Genomic DNA, 13,438 nt, shown 5'->3' on the forward strand with positions numbered 1-13,438 from the left:
TAGAGTGCTAGAGTATATCCAGTGGAATGCAAAAAGCAGTTGGTACAACACTGAGACCAGTGCCAGGTCATCAATAGCAGGTCTAACTTTTGGTTATTTTACGTTTTCATCTGTGAGACTGATCCTTTATGAGATCAGGTCGGGAGATAGGATGGAGTTTCTCAAGTGGTCAATTGAATGCCACTCCAAGGAACAGCCACATCCTTTCTTGAGATGGAACTATGCTGTTGTGAGTCAACGTGCAGGGTTCAGTGAGGGAGACACAGACTTACGGGTGTGAACAGAGGAGAGAGCCAGAGGTACAGCAGTCGCTGTGTTCCTAACGCCTTGCCTACACGCCCACCCTGCTAGGAACAGGACTCAGTAGTGCATGGTACATCATTATAAACAAGGTCTAACGAAGCAGCGGCTTCCACATTTTAACGCAGGTTCGTGGTGATACTGTCCTTGGGGATCTGCCCGCCAGTGGAACATTTTAAGGAAGAAGCGGGCCCAAGCTGAGTTCCACATGCTGGGTGAGCCAGATGACTTCTGTGCCTTGGTCAGTTTCTTCGATGGGGCGGATGGGAGTGGCCAGGTTTTTAAAATCATGCTTCATCTTAAAGCACACGGTCACTTCGCCCTCCTCACGTTGTGGGGTCACTTTGATGAAAATACCCACTTTGTTGGCCTTTCTGAAGGCTATAATGCTATGAAAGGAAATAAGCACAGATTAGGCAGGTCACAGGTCAGCCAAGCCAGTTAGACTCACAGTCATTTTATGGCCCACAGGAAATCTCCGACAACAAAATATGACCAGAATCCCGTTTGTCAACAATGAAGAGTTTCTTCAGCAAAATGCCGATCTCCTTATTTTATTACAAAAGTAAAATACAGTCATAAAACTTAAGATATGAAAAAGTGAATCTTTCTTCTTATTTTCTTCTTCAGTACACAGAGAAAAACTGTCAACAGTTTGGCTCTTAACCTACTACGTATTTTTCCACGCACTTACTCTTCTATGCTTTTTTAACCAAGACAAAAGGGACACACTATTCTGTAACAAGTTTTTTCCCCACTGTTTATCACAAACACCTGTCCATATTGGTGCACATAGATCTCCTCCATTTTACTTAATGGGTGCATAGCAACCATAATTTGTTTACACCGATTTCCTGTTACAAACGTATCTTCACATTAACTTTTACAAACATGTGGTAATATTTCTACAGGATACAGACTAATGCTAACTCAGAGTTTTGAACAATTTCTAGAATATCATAAATCAGTGTGTCTTGTAAATAGCCTCTGTGAATTAGGAATTTTTAGAAGAGAAAAAAATCTCTAGTTCAAGTTTCCACCTCAGTTTTTTGATATGCACTTGAAGTTTGTGTTTAAACAGTTTAGATTCAAAAGTAAAAAACAATGAAATAAACAGAACTTGATCTACTATCCAAATGATACTCAACTACTCTAAGAAAAGTAACTGAAACTAAACATTTACATATTATCCACTATTATGTTACTATTAATTTCCAGACATCTGGAAGTCCTAAAAAGTACAATAATGTGAAATATAATTAAGCATTATACTAGCACAACCATTTTGAACCAACTAAATCTTTTATTTATATTAGATTCATTTAAAAAATTCAATTAAAAATAGTTAAAAAAAATTCTTTCTAGCCTTAATTTCCCAGGCAACCACTGATCAAGTGTAGTATCTGTTCTTATCAGTTTAATATCTGATACATCCTCTGTCCGAGGACAATATATTAAATGGATTTTGGGGATTAGGAGTTGGAATAGGAGCTTGCTCCGTCCACTCCACGCATCGACCTGGTATTGCAGTACTTCCAGGAACGGTGCACCAAAGAAAAAAAAAAGAAAAAAAAAAAAATTCAGATTCTTGGTGCCTACCTAGACCTGCTGAAGAGAAGCTGTGGGGATTGGTACTCTATATGGAATTAAAAAAAAAAAAAATTTAAACACCCAACCTGGTGCTTTCTGAAGTTAACCCAAGTGTTGCAATCACTGTACTAACCTCATCTTTGCAGTCACTTGGTTTTTCTAATTTGGCCCATGTTGTTATATTTGTTCTCTCCAGTATCTTGGTGAGGAAGCTTTTAATCATTTTGTTAAAAAGCCTTAAATATGCCCTATACTAGTGTACTAAATGCTATTGCTTTTCAGCTCAAAGCACATTCTTTGTTTTCTTATTTTCTTGGCTGCACCACACACCTTGTGGGATCTTAGTTCCCCGAACAGGGATGGAACCTGGGCCCTCTGAAGTGGAGGTGTGCAGTCTTAACCGCTGGACTGCCAGGGAATTCCCTAAGCCCACTTTCTGTATCTTGCTTTGTGACACAGGACTCTGCTAACCACACTCCTGCTTTTTAGGCTGGCTCCCCGTCACGCTCCCTTCAGGGGCTCTAACAGAGACCAGTAGCCTGTGGGAAGAAGGGCTGCTCCTCCGGGGGAGCCTCCTATCTCTGTGCAGCTCCAGCGGGCAGCACTCCAGCGATGCATCTTCACTCAGGAAGTGGCATCTCCAGGTGCAGTTTTCCAACTGCATAACCAGCTTCAGCACGCCACTCCTCCTCTGCCAGCCTGCCATGCCAGCACTAGTCAGGCAGTGTCCCCTCCCTCCCCCATTTCCCAGAGGTCTGAGCTGCAGCTCCACGGGACTCCTCCTTCCTTCAAGCTTCTAAATTCTAATCATTTTAACCATTTCTCTTTATCCTCTTAGCCCTAGGGATGGTAAATGCTTCACTGAATTGCCATCTCTGGGATATTTCAGATTTCTTTTTAACTTTTAAAGTTACCCAGTGAAGTCTTCATATTAAATTTTCTCTGTTCAAATAACAGATGTGATTTCTGTTTTTTAGACTGAAAGCTAACCAAAGTATTCCTCATCTGGGAAAGGTTTCGCTTTTACTTCTCAGTTAATAACTGAGAAGTATTAGGTATGAGAGAATAAAATCTATTACTCACTCAGAGGGAAAGGTGGTGAGCAAGTCGACAAATCTAACGATAAATCTCTGGGGACAGAGTACTGTACCCTGTACACAACCATTAAAAAACACACACCTGAAAATTTTTTACCATGGGAAACACAGGTTAAAAAAACTGTGCTTACAGAATGATCCTAATTATGAAAATGTTACTGGTGTTTATCTCTGGTGGTGAGATTTTATTTTCTTCTTCATATATATGATTTAATATATCATATAAAAATGGGCTTTCTTGTGGCTCAGCTGGTAAAGAATCCACCTGCAATGTGGGAGACCTGAGTTCGATCCCTGGGTTGGGAAGATCCCCTGGAGAAGGGAAAGGCTACCGACTCCAGTATTCTGGCCTGGAGAATTCCATGGACTCTATAGTCCATGGGGTCACAAAGGGTTGGACACGACTGAGCAACTTTCACTTTCACTTCACTAATATATCTTCATATATATCAGTTAATAATAATAAATAGGAAGAAAATATTACTTAAATTCAGGTAAGAAAACTGAGATCTATCAGTGGGCCTCCTGTAAACCAGCCAACTGTGGTATGTGGGTGGGTGGGTCGGGGGCGAGTCACAGAAAGATCACTTACTCAGGATCGTCCTGAAAGTCCTGGGGTTCTGCCAACTCGTCATACTCTGCTGCTGCATCCTTGCCGGCTAAAACGAGCTCTTTGGGAGGCACCACCACCTGGAGAGCAGCACAGAGAGGCTGGTCTCAGAAGGGGTCAATGCACTGCACAACATTCATCCAACAGAATACAGCAAAGTACTGCCCTGACCCAGACATACAGAAGGAAGCAGCAAGTTTCAAGAAACATACAACATTACTTCACTTACAAAAAGTTTAAAAACATATTGTTTGGGAATACAGACATTTATGATAAAAGATTAAGAACAAAGAAATTTAAGGGAATGAAAAAGTCAAGAGAGTGCTTAGTTCACTGGGGTTGCCATGGGTAATTCAAGTGGGAGGACACGGGGGCTTCAATTGTGCCTTCACTGTTTCATTTCTTAAGGGGCTGGAGGAACATGGGTGTCTGTATATTGTTCTCTATACTCTGTGGTATAAAAAAAGAAAAACAAAAAGGAGAAACACATAAAACATAAAAAGAAGAAACATATAACATAAAACAAAGGAGAAACATAAAACATATAAAGGAGAAAAACACATAAAGGGGAAGCTTAGAACTTCCAAAAATGCAAGAGAAGACTCTACACATGGACATCACCAGATGGTCAATACTAACATCAAACTGATTATATTCTTTGCACCCAAAGATGGAGAAGGTCTATACAGTCAGCAAAAACAAGACTGGGAGCTGACTGTGGCTCAGATCATGAACTCCTTACTGCAAAATTCAGACGTAAGTTGATGAAAGTAGGGAAAACCACTAGACCATTCAGGTATGACCTAAATCAAATCCTTTTTGATTATACAGTGGAAGTGACAGACTCAAGGAATTAGATCTGATAGACACAGTGCCTGAAGAACTATGGACGGAGGTTCATGACGTTGTACAGGAGGCAGTGATCAAGACAATCCCCAAGAAAAAGAAATGCAAAAAGGCAAAATGGTTGTCTAAGGGTGCCTTACAAATAGCTGAGAAAAGAAGATAAGCTAAAGGAGAGAAAAGGGAAGATACACCCATCTGAATGCAGAGTTCCAAAGAATAGCAAGGAGAGATAAGAAAGCCTTCCTCAGTGATCAATGGAAAGAAATAGAGGAAAAACAATAGAATGGGAAAGACTAGAGATCTCTTCGAGAAAATCAGAGATACCAAGGTAACATTTCATGCAACGATGGGCACAATAAAGGACAGAAATGGTAATGGACCTGACAGAAGCAGAAGAGATTAAGAAGAGGTGGCCAGAATACACAGAAGAACTATACAAAAAAGATCTTAATGACCCAGATAACCACAATGGTGTGATCACTCACCTAGAGGCAGACATCCTGGAATGTGAAGTCAAATGGGCCTTAGGAAGCATCACTACAAAGCTAGTGGAGGTGATGGAATTCCAGCTGAGCTATTTCAAATCCTAAAAGATGATGCTGTTAAAGTGCTGCACTCAATACACCAAAAATTTGGAAAACTCAGCAGCGGCCACAGGACTGGAAAAGGTCAGTTTTCATTCCAATCCCAAAGAATGTCCAAACTACTGCACAACTGCACTCATCTCACACGCTAGCAAAGTAATGCTCAAAATTCTCTAAGCCAGGCTTCAACAGTATGTGAACTGTGAACTTCCAGATGTTCAAGCTGGATTTAGAAAAGGCAGAGGAACCAGAGATCAAACTGTCAACATCTGTTAGATTACAGAAAAAGCAAGAAAGTTCCAGAAAAACATCTACTTCTGTTTTATTGACTATGCCAAAGCCTTTGACTGTGTGGCTGTTTCCACCACAAACTGTGGAAAATTCTTCAAGAGATGGGAATACCAGACCACCTTACCTGCCTCCTGAGAAATGTGCATGCAGATCAAGAAGCAACAGTTAGAACCAGACATGGAACAACAGACTGGTTCCAAATTGGGAAAGGAGTTCATCAGTCAAGGCTGTATATTGTCACCCTGCTTATTTAACTTATATGCAGAGTACATCATGCGAAATGCCAGGCTGGATGAAGCACAATCTGGAATCAAGACTGCCAGGAGAAATATCAATAACCTTAGATACGTAGATGACACCACTTTTATGGTAGAAAGGGAAAAAGAACTAAAGAGCCTCTTGATAAGAATGAAAGAAGATAGTGAAAAAGCTGGCTTAAAACTCAACATATAAAAAATGAAGATCATGGCATCTGGTCCCATCACTTCATGACAAATAGATGGGGAAACGGTGGAAATAGTAACATTTTATTTGGGGGGGGGGCTCTAAAATCACTGCAGATGGTGACTACAGCCATGAAATAAAAAGATGTTAGCTCCTTGGAAGAAAAGCTATGACAAACCTAGACAGCATGTTAAAAATCAGAGACATTACTTTTCTGACAAAGCTCTGTCTAGTCAAAGCTATGGTTTTTCCAGCAGACATGTATGGATATAAGAGTTGGACTATAAAGAAGGCTGAGGGCTGAAGAATTGATGCTTTTGAACTGCAGTGTTGGAGAAGACTCTTAAGAGCCTTGGACTGCAAGGAGATCAAACCAGTACATCCTAAAGGAAATCCGTCCTGAACATTCTATTGATAGGATTGATGTGGAAGCTGAAATTCCAATACTTTGGCCACCTAATGCAAAGAACTGACTCCTTGGAAACGACCTGGATGCTGGGAAAGATCGAAGGCGGGAGGAGAAGGGGACAACAGAGGATGAGATGGTTGGATGGCATCACCAACTTACTGGACATGAGTTTGAGCAAGCAAGCCCCGTGAGTTAGTGATGGACTGCCTGGAGTCCTGCAGTCCATGGGGTTGCAAAGAGTCAGACACGACTGAGCGACTAAACTGAAGTGAAAGGAGAAACAGTGGTTCCAACATATTTTTTGAAATGGGAATACTGGCTATGTTTATGGCCATGAAAAACAGTTTTCTTCACACTTAGCCTTTGGTTGTAACTAGGCTTCAACTTTGCTCTGTTAGAGGTTAACAAATAACAATGTTAATAACATTTCTAATTATGGAAATAAATGTGGCTGGGGAGCTGAAAGAGAGAGAAAAGCAGCAAATTCATAAGCTGGGTATATTTATCAGGTACTTATTTCTATCTGGATAGAGACACTGGATAGACAGCTCATTAGTGTTATTTTAAAAAGGAGCAAGGACAGATGAGTGTCATCTCTCTTTGGAAGTGATGCCGGGAAATGATTCCATTAAAAAGCAGAAGGAAAAATAAAGAGATAAATTCTCTACTAATAAGCATAACTCAAATAACTAATTAAAGATATAGGCATCCTTTCTGCTGATTTGTTATGAATACCATGCTGAATTACGAGACAATAAAATGGCCTATTATAGAGAAAAGTTCTTGTTCTAAAATTTCAAGTACTAAATGAATCATGAAATAAAATGTAGAAAGGTCTCAGTTCATTCATTCAAGTAATAGTGAGAGTCAGAATCGCCTATTTTAATATTTAGTGCCACGTATACTCTCACCGACTCGATGGACCTGAGTTTGAGTGAACTCTGGGAGTTGGTGATGGACAGGGAGGCCTGCTGTGCTGCAATTCATGGGGTCGCAAAGAGTCAGACACGACTGAGCGACTGAACTGAACTGATACTCTATGAAGGCCTTCCCAGGTGGCGCTAGTGGTAAAGAACGCACCTGCCAATGCTGGAGACATGAGACGCGGGTTCAATCCCTGGGTCGGGAAGATCCCCTGGAGGAGGGCAAGACTACCCGCTCCATTACTGCTGCCTGGAGAATCCCATGGACAGAGGAGCCTGGCAGACTATGGTCCACAGGGTTGCAAAGAGTTGGACATGACTGAGGTGACTTAGCATGCACACACACATGCATACTCTATGTAAGCAGAGGGCATCTAGCTGAGGCACATCAGCTTTTAAAAGGAAATGTCATTTCCTTTGCTTCTTGAAGAATGAGTATGCCTCAGGCAGAAAGAGAGGTATGGGCATGTCTGTCAGCAGAGTGGGATGGGAATTAAGAATTCTAGGTAAAATGAGTAGCATATATAATTCTCCAGGAACATTAGAGTTTATGACCCATTGGATCTGCTTGGATATCAACCATTAATGTGCATGATCTAGAGAACGCTAGATTTAGTTGTTCTAGGGAAGATCGTAATGGAAGAAAAGAGATGAGGATATTAAGGAGCTCTTAAGCTTTGCCACAGAGAAGGCGATGGCACCCCACTCCAGTACTCTTGCCTGGCAAATCCCATGGATGGAGGAGCCTGGTAGGCTGCAGTCCATGGGGTCGCTAAGAGTCGGACACAACTGAGAGACTTCACTTTCACTTTTCACTTTCATGCACTGGAGAAGGAAATGGCAACCCACTCCAGTGTTCTTACCTGGAGAATCCCAGGGACGGCGGGACCCGGTGGGCTGCTGTCTATGGGGTCGCACAGAGTCAGACACGACTGAAGCGACTTAGCAGCAGCAGCAGCAAGCTTTGCCAAGGAATTTAGTTTATTCCAATGTCAGAGAGACACCAAACAAGCAGCCTGCCATGATCAAAGCTAAATCTTAGAAAGATCATCCTAATGGCAAGAGAGAAGATGGGCTGGAGTGGAAGTGGGGGTGAACTAAAAAAAGGAGTTAGAAAGTTACTGTCCTAGTCCATGTGAGAAATGATGAAACCCTCAAAAAGGGCAGTGGCAGTGTGCCTGCGGATGAAGTAGAAAACCCTAGAGGTGAAATCAAGGGAACCTGAAGACTGGATGTGAAAATAATGAGTGTGGAATCCTTTAAAGCAGGTCAAATGAGGCCACTCTTGGGAAGTCAGAGTCACTCAGAATGAAGCAAAACACTCCTACCTTAGCAGTGCTGTTGATATTATCAGGGTCCCCCTCCTCGCACTCCAAAAGAGTCACATGGGTAAGGTTCTCCACTGGATTCGTGAGAGTCAGGAGGACCTGGCTCTCCTGGGGAAAAGGAAAGGTATCTTTCAGACATGCTCCCCTGCTGCCACCTAGGTCCACCTTCTCTCATGATTATATCACAAAATCATCACCCCGTGTGCCCCCGCCTCCCACCATCACTCTTGAGCACCCCACCTGTACCTCTGCATCACTGCATTCTTAAATGCTCATCAACTCCTATATTACTTATACACTAGACTATATACTCTCTAGAGTTGCTATTTCACTGAGGAAATGAATCAGATTCCATAAAAAGGGCCAGTTACTCGATCCAGAAATTCTGAGAAATACACATTATCTAAGTGACTGTTTAAAGTTTGTAACTCTTACCCTACCCAGGATGTCACTAGGACTTAAAAGGAAGCCCTCATAAATAAAATATAGAAGCCACAGGCCAGCCAGATGTATTAATATAGCAAAAAAAAAAAAAAAGGCATATCAAGACTATAGAAGACTTTTAAGATTTCTTGAACTTTTTTGGCATGCTCTAGCAAAAAAAAAAAAAAAATCTTTGAAATGAACAAGGACTATAAAAGTGTCTTTATTGCTGCAGAACATTCTGTAATTTGTTGGGAGGCATGTGTGGGAGTTAAGGACTCAAAGAACAGAGGGGCTGCGGTAATGAAATCTATGACAATACACACACACACACACACACACACACACACACACACACAGATGGTGAAGAATCACACACACACACACACAGATGGTGAAGAATCACACACACACACACACAGATGTTAGAGAATCATACACACACACGGTGTACACACACACACACAGGAGGAGAGCTGAAGCTGCCTGTGGGATCTAACATCTCCTTTTTTACCAGCCATGATTCTACCACCATGTAATGTGCACCCTGCTCCTTCTGCATATATTTCAAAGATGCTATAATCAAGAATCCCAGCTTAAGGACACTTAAAATCTCAGTCCCTTTATTATTTCAAACTTTCTTCTTTTCTATCTCTTGCTCATTGAATCCCCTGTCAAATATGCACAGCCACCACATACACTAAGCACACCTCCTTGATCAATTAACTCTTTCTCTTCCCATTAATATACATGGTACTAACCTTCATGTAGCGAAGGTTGGGAATTGACATGATTCTCACTTCTGGGATATAATTGCTGTAAGTGAATAAAAAATGCATTAATGTTCACTGCAGTCTCTTATAAGAAATGATTTCTTCTTGTTAATTAGAACAAGTCAGAGAAAATTTTAAAGATTCTTCCTATCACTACAATAAGAATTTAAGACGTGAAATCAAACCGGTAATGAGTTCTTTCTGAAATCTCACGCGTACCTCTATATATCCATGCATCAAGGTGGATATCTCCCTTATGTATTTATTAGATATGTCTTTTGAGATTTTTATTAATTCATTTCTGTAAATCTATAAGGCAACTGGCAATAAGATCCAACACTGATTTAATAATACATTACAGGGGTACAAAAACAATACCACATACTAACCAAACACTTTTACGTAGCATTTACTATGTGCCAGGCAATATTTGAAGTTTGTTAAAAATATTAACTCATGTAATCCTCATTGCAACTGCATTAAACAGGTATTACTATTATCCCCATTATAAAGATGAAGACACCAGGCTTAGGAGAAGCAGCCTGCTGGAAGCGGCCAGGATTCAAACCTAGGCAATCTGGCTGCAGGGTCTTGCTCTTAACCGCTCTGTATGCTACCTCTCTGAATAAGACAACAGAATATTGTACTTATGTGTGCTTGTTCTGGACTCAAAACCATTGGGGTTCAAATTCCAACTTAGTATTTATATACTAAGATATTCCTTTGTAAAGAGCAGGGCAAGATATTTAGCTCTTTGTGTCTTGGTTTCTTCAATCATAAAATGAGAACATTGAAAGTTCCTTTTTATTGTGAAGAATAAACAGTATGTACAAAAAGTACTTGGAACAAAGCACACATAAATGTTATCATGCAAATATTAACTGAAGATAAAATCTTTTGCAGAAACACTTCAAGAGGGTGCGTGTAGGAGGGCATCTTAGCATTATGGTATTTTAACTTCCGACTAGGTATTTTTCATGATGGTCATCACGATTATCTGAGTAATTTGATATAAAATTCAAGGGCCCCCACTATCAAAGATTTGGATTTAGCTGGCCTGATTTGTGGCCAGAACGTATGTATTAAGATTCCTTGGTGACTCTGCCATGATGCCAGGAAAAAAAAAACACTTTTTTCCCCAAAGAACTCTTAAGAAACTGATGTGAAGCACATCTGGCCATTCGGGATTTCTGCAAGGAGTGTAATTCTTAATTAGGAAAGGAGTTCGTACCACATGTCACTTCTGTAGTCCTAATCAGTCATGCATTAAATAACAGTAGTGAGGGAAACAGAACATACTGTATGGGGATTTAGTTACAAAGCATTTGCAAACGTAATAGCTCATTTGATCCTTCTTAACAAACCCAAGTGGAGAAGGAAATGGCAACCCACTCCAGTGTTCTTGCCTGGAGAATCCCAGGGACGGGGGAGCCTGGTGGGCTGCCATCTATGGGGTCGCACAGAGTTGGACACGACTGAAGCGACTTAGAAGCAGCAGCAGCAGCAACAAACATAAGAGGATGGCAGGACTGGTGTTATGCCCGTTCAGAGATGAGGAAAATCAGTTTAGACAAATTCTGTGACAGAACCCATATCTGGCCCTCCTAGTTCCTTCCTCCTAAGTTACCAGACCAGCACTTATCTGCCATTTGACTGCCAATGATTTCTTTTTAATTGTTGTATAATACTCTACATGCATGTATCTCAATTTAATCAACTATTTCTTTGTTAATGGTTAATCAGTTTGACATTAAAACTGTTTCCAGCTTTTTACCATTAAAATGTTACAACACACATCTTTTAAAAATGTATCTTTATAATTACCGGTCTTTATATATTGCTTTCATTTCTATAGAATAGATTCCTGAGATAGTACTACCTGGTTAAAATGTGTATGTCATTTTGTCTTGATATTTCAAGTCACTCTCCAGAAAGACTCTAGCAATTCACTCTACCAACAATATGTACAAGTATGTTTACCCACATTCCCATGAGCACTCGGAACTAATATTTAAAATTTTCCTATCAAGTCCCAGCATCTTTCCATGTATTTACCAGCCATTTGGAATTTCTGTGAGCTACATATTCAAATCCTTTGCTCCACCTCATCTCCCCATCCCACCCATTCCAGAGATATTCAAGTTTTATTTATCATGCAGTAGCAAATATTCTTTCTTACTTGACTGTCTCAGGACTTTGTTGTCCATTTTGTTTTTTATAACTCATATTTTTCTGCTAAGGTCAAAGCTGGCTATTTTCCTTACTAGCTTCTGGGCTTCCTGCCTTATTCAGGAAGGGCTCTCTCACCCTAAAGTCAAGACAATAATTTACTAATTATTCTTTTTGATAAATGATTTTCATACACAAAATTCCCTTCTACTGACAAGTCCCAGTGAGTTAACATGAATTTAATTATTTTCATCCCATGCAACAAAGCACTATCAGAACATAGTTCAATAATAGTGTTACGCGATACTCTTCCATATGCTATACTTCTATTTTTTTACTTTATTTTTTAAAGAGATCATTCCCAAACTTAGGTACTTTATCATCTGGAATGAATGACTCTCCAACCAACAACATACCACATTGCCAGAGACCATACTACTACATGTCCCTGATATAAACACCTTGGATTCTGTGTCTGTAGACTTGCCTTAAACTTCCTGTTATGTATTTCAAAACCAAAACAAGAACAGAATAGCAAGATTACTCTGATGTAGCTTGTCTCTTCTTTTTTAAGCCAAGAGTAAGCACATTTCATAGTGGGGGAAAAACAAAACAGTAACCTGAAACATCAATCCCAAATACTCACACAGCAACCATCTGGATTTTGAATTTGATAGATGTTGGATTAAATTCTGGCTTGCTCAGATTATGTTCACATTTCTAAAAAGAAAAAAAATACATAACATGTATCAGAGGAAAACAAGAATAAAATCTGCTGATCTACACAGCTGCTGAATTCAAAAGCACAGCATTTAATACAGTTTGATTTTGCTGCAAGATCACATATATTTTAAAACAGTGTATATTAACTGATAACCAAAATATAGGAAAGATGATGTTTTGGACTTTTGGAAATAAGCAACCACACTATCAAATATTATAACCTTTAGTGCTTCAAATTGAAATAAAAACTAACAAATACTTAAAAAAATTTTTTTATTTTTAAATTTATTTTTGGCTATGCTGGGTCTTCACTGCCATGCACAGGCTTCCTCTAGTTGTGGTTAGAGGGCTTCTCATTGTGGTGAGTTCTCTTGTTGCAGAGTACAGGCTCTTGGAGAAGGCAATGGCACCCCACTCCAGTACTCTTGCCTGGAAAATCCAATGGAAGTAGGCTGCAAGTCCATGGGGTCCTTAAGAGTCGGACACGACTGAGCGACTTCACTTTCACTTTTCACTTTCATGCATTGGAGAAGGATACGGCAACTCACTCCAGTGTTCTTGCCTGGAGAATCCAAGGGGCAGGGGAGCCTGGTGGGCTGCCGTCTATGGGGTCACGCAGAGTTGGACACGACTGAAGCGACTTAGCAGCAGCAGCATAGGCTCTAGGTTCGAGGGCCTCAGTAGTTGCAGCTCGAGGGCTTAGTTGCTCCACAGCATGCAGGATCTTCCCGGATCAGAGAGCAAACCTGTGTCCCCTGCGTTGGCAGGTGGACTCAAAACCACTGAACCACCAGTGAAGTCCGTAACACACACTTCTAATTAAGTGTGAACAATGTGAATTTTGCTGAGTTTTCCTCTTTCCTGTTTTCTTTTCTTTTTGGCTGTGGCTTGCAGTGGCATGTGGGATCTTCCTGCATCAGGGATTGAA

General features: G+C 40.5%; 1 protein-coding gene across 1 annotated transcript in view; it reads right to left on the reverse strand.

Annotated features, from left to right (window-relative positions):
- DCTN4 (dynactin 4 (p62)) overlaps positions 1-13,438 on the reverse strand; it is a 31,219-nt gene continuing 17,781 nt past the window's right edge. The window contains exons 9-13 of the mRNA XM_010850582.1: positions 12,434-12,507; positions 9,607-9,661; positions 8,423-8,530; positions 3,580-3,677; positions 1-689 (exon numbers count right to left, since the gene is read on the reverse strand). Of these exons, the coding sequence (XP_010848884.1) occupies positions 476-689; positions 3,580-3,677; positions 8,423-8,530; positions 9,607-9,661; positions 12,434-12,507 (549 nt within the window). The 3' untranslated portion in view covers positions 1-475. The remainder of the gene's footprint in view (positions 690-3,579; positions 3,678-8,422; positions 8,531-9,606; positions 9,662-12,433; positions 12,508-13,438) is intronic.

This window comes from Bison bison, unplaced genomic scaffold (assembly GCF_000754665.1).
Source record: "Bison bison bison isolate TAMUID 2011002044 unplaced genomic scaffold, Bison_UMD1.0 scf7180017864291, whole genome shotgun sequence".
Lineage (NCBI taxonomy): Eukaryota > Metazoa > Chordata > Mammalia > Artiodactyla > Bovidae > Bison > Bison bison.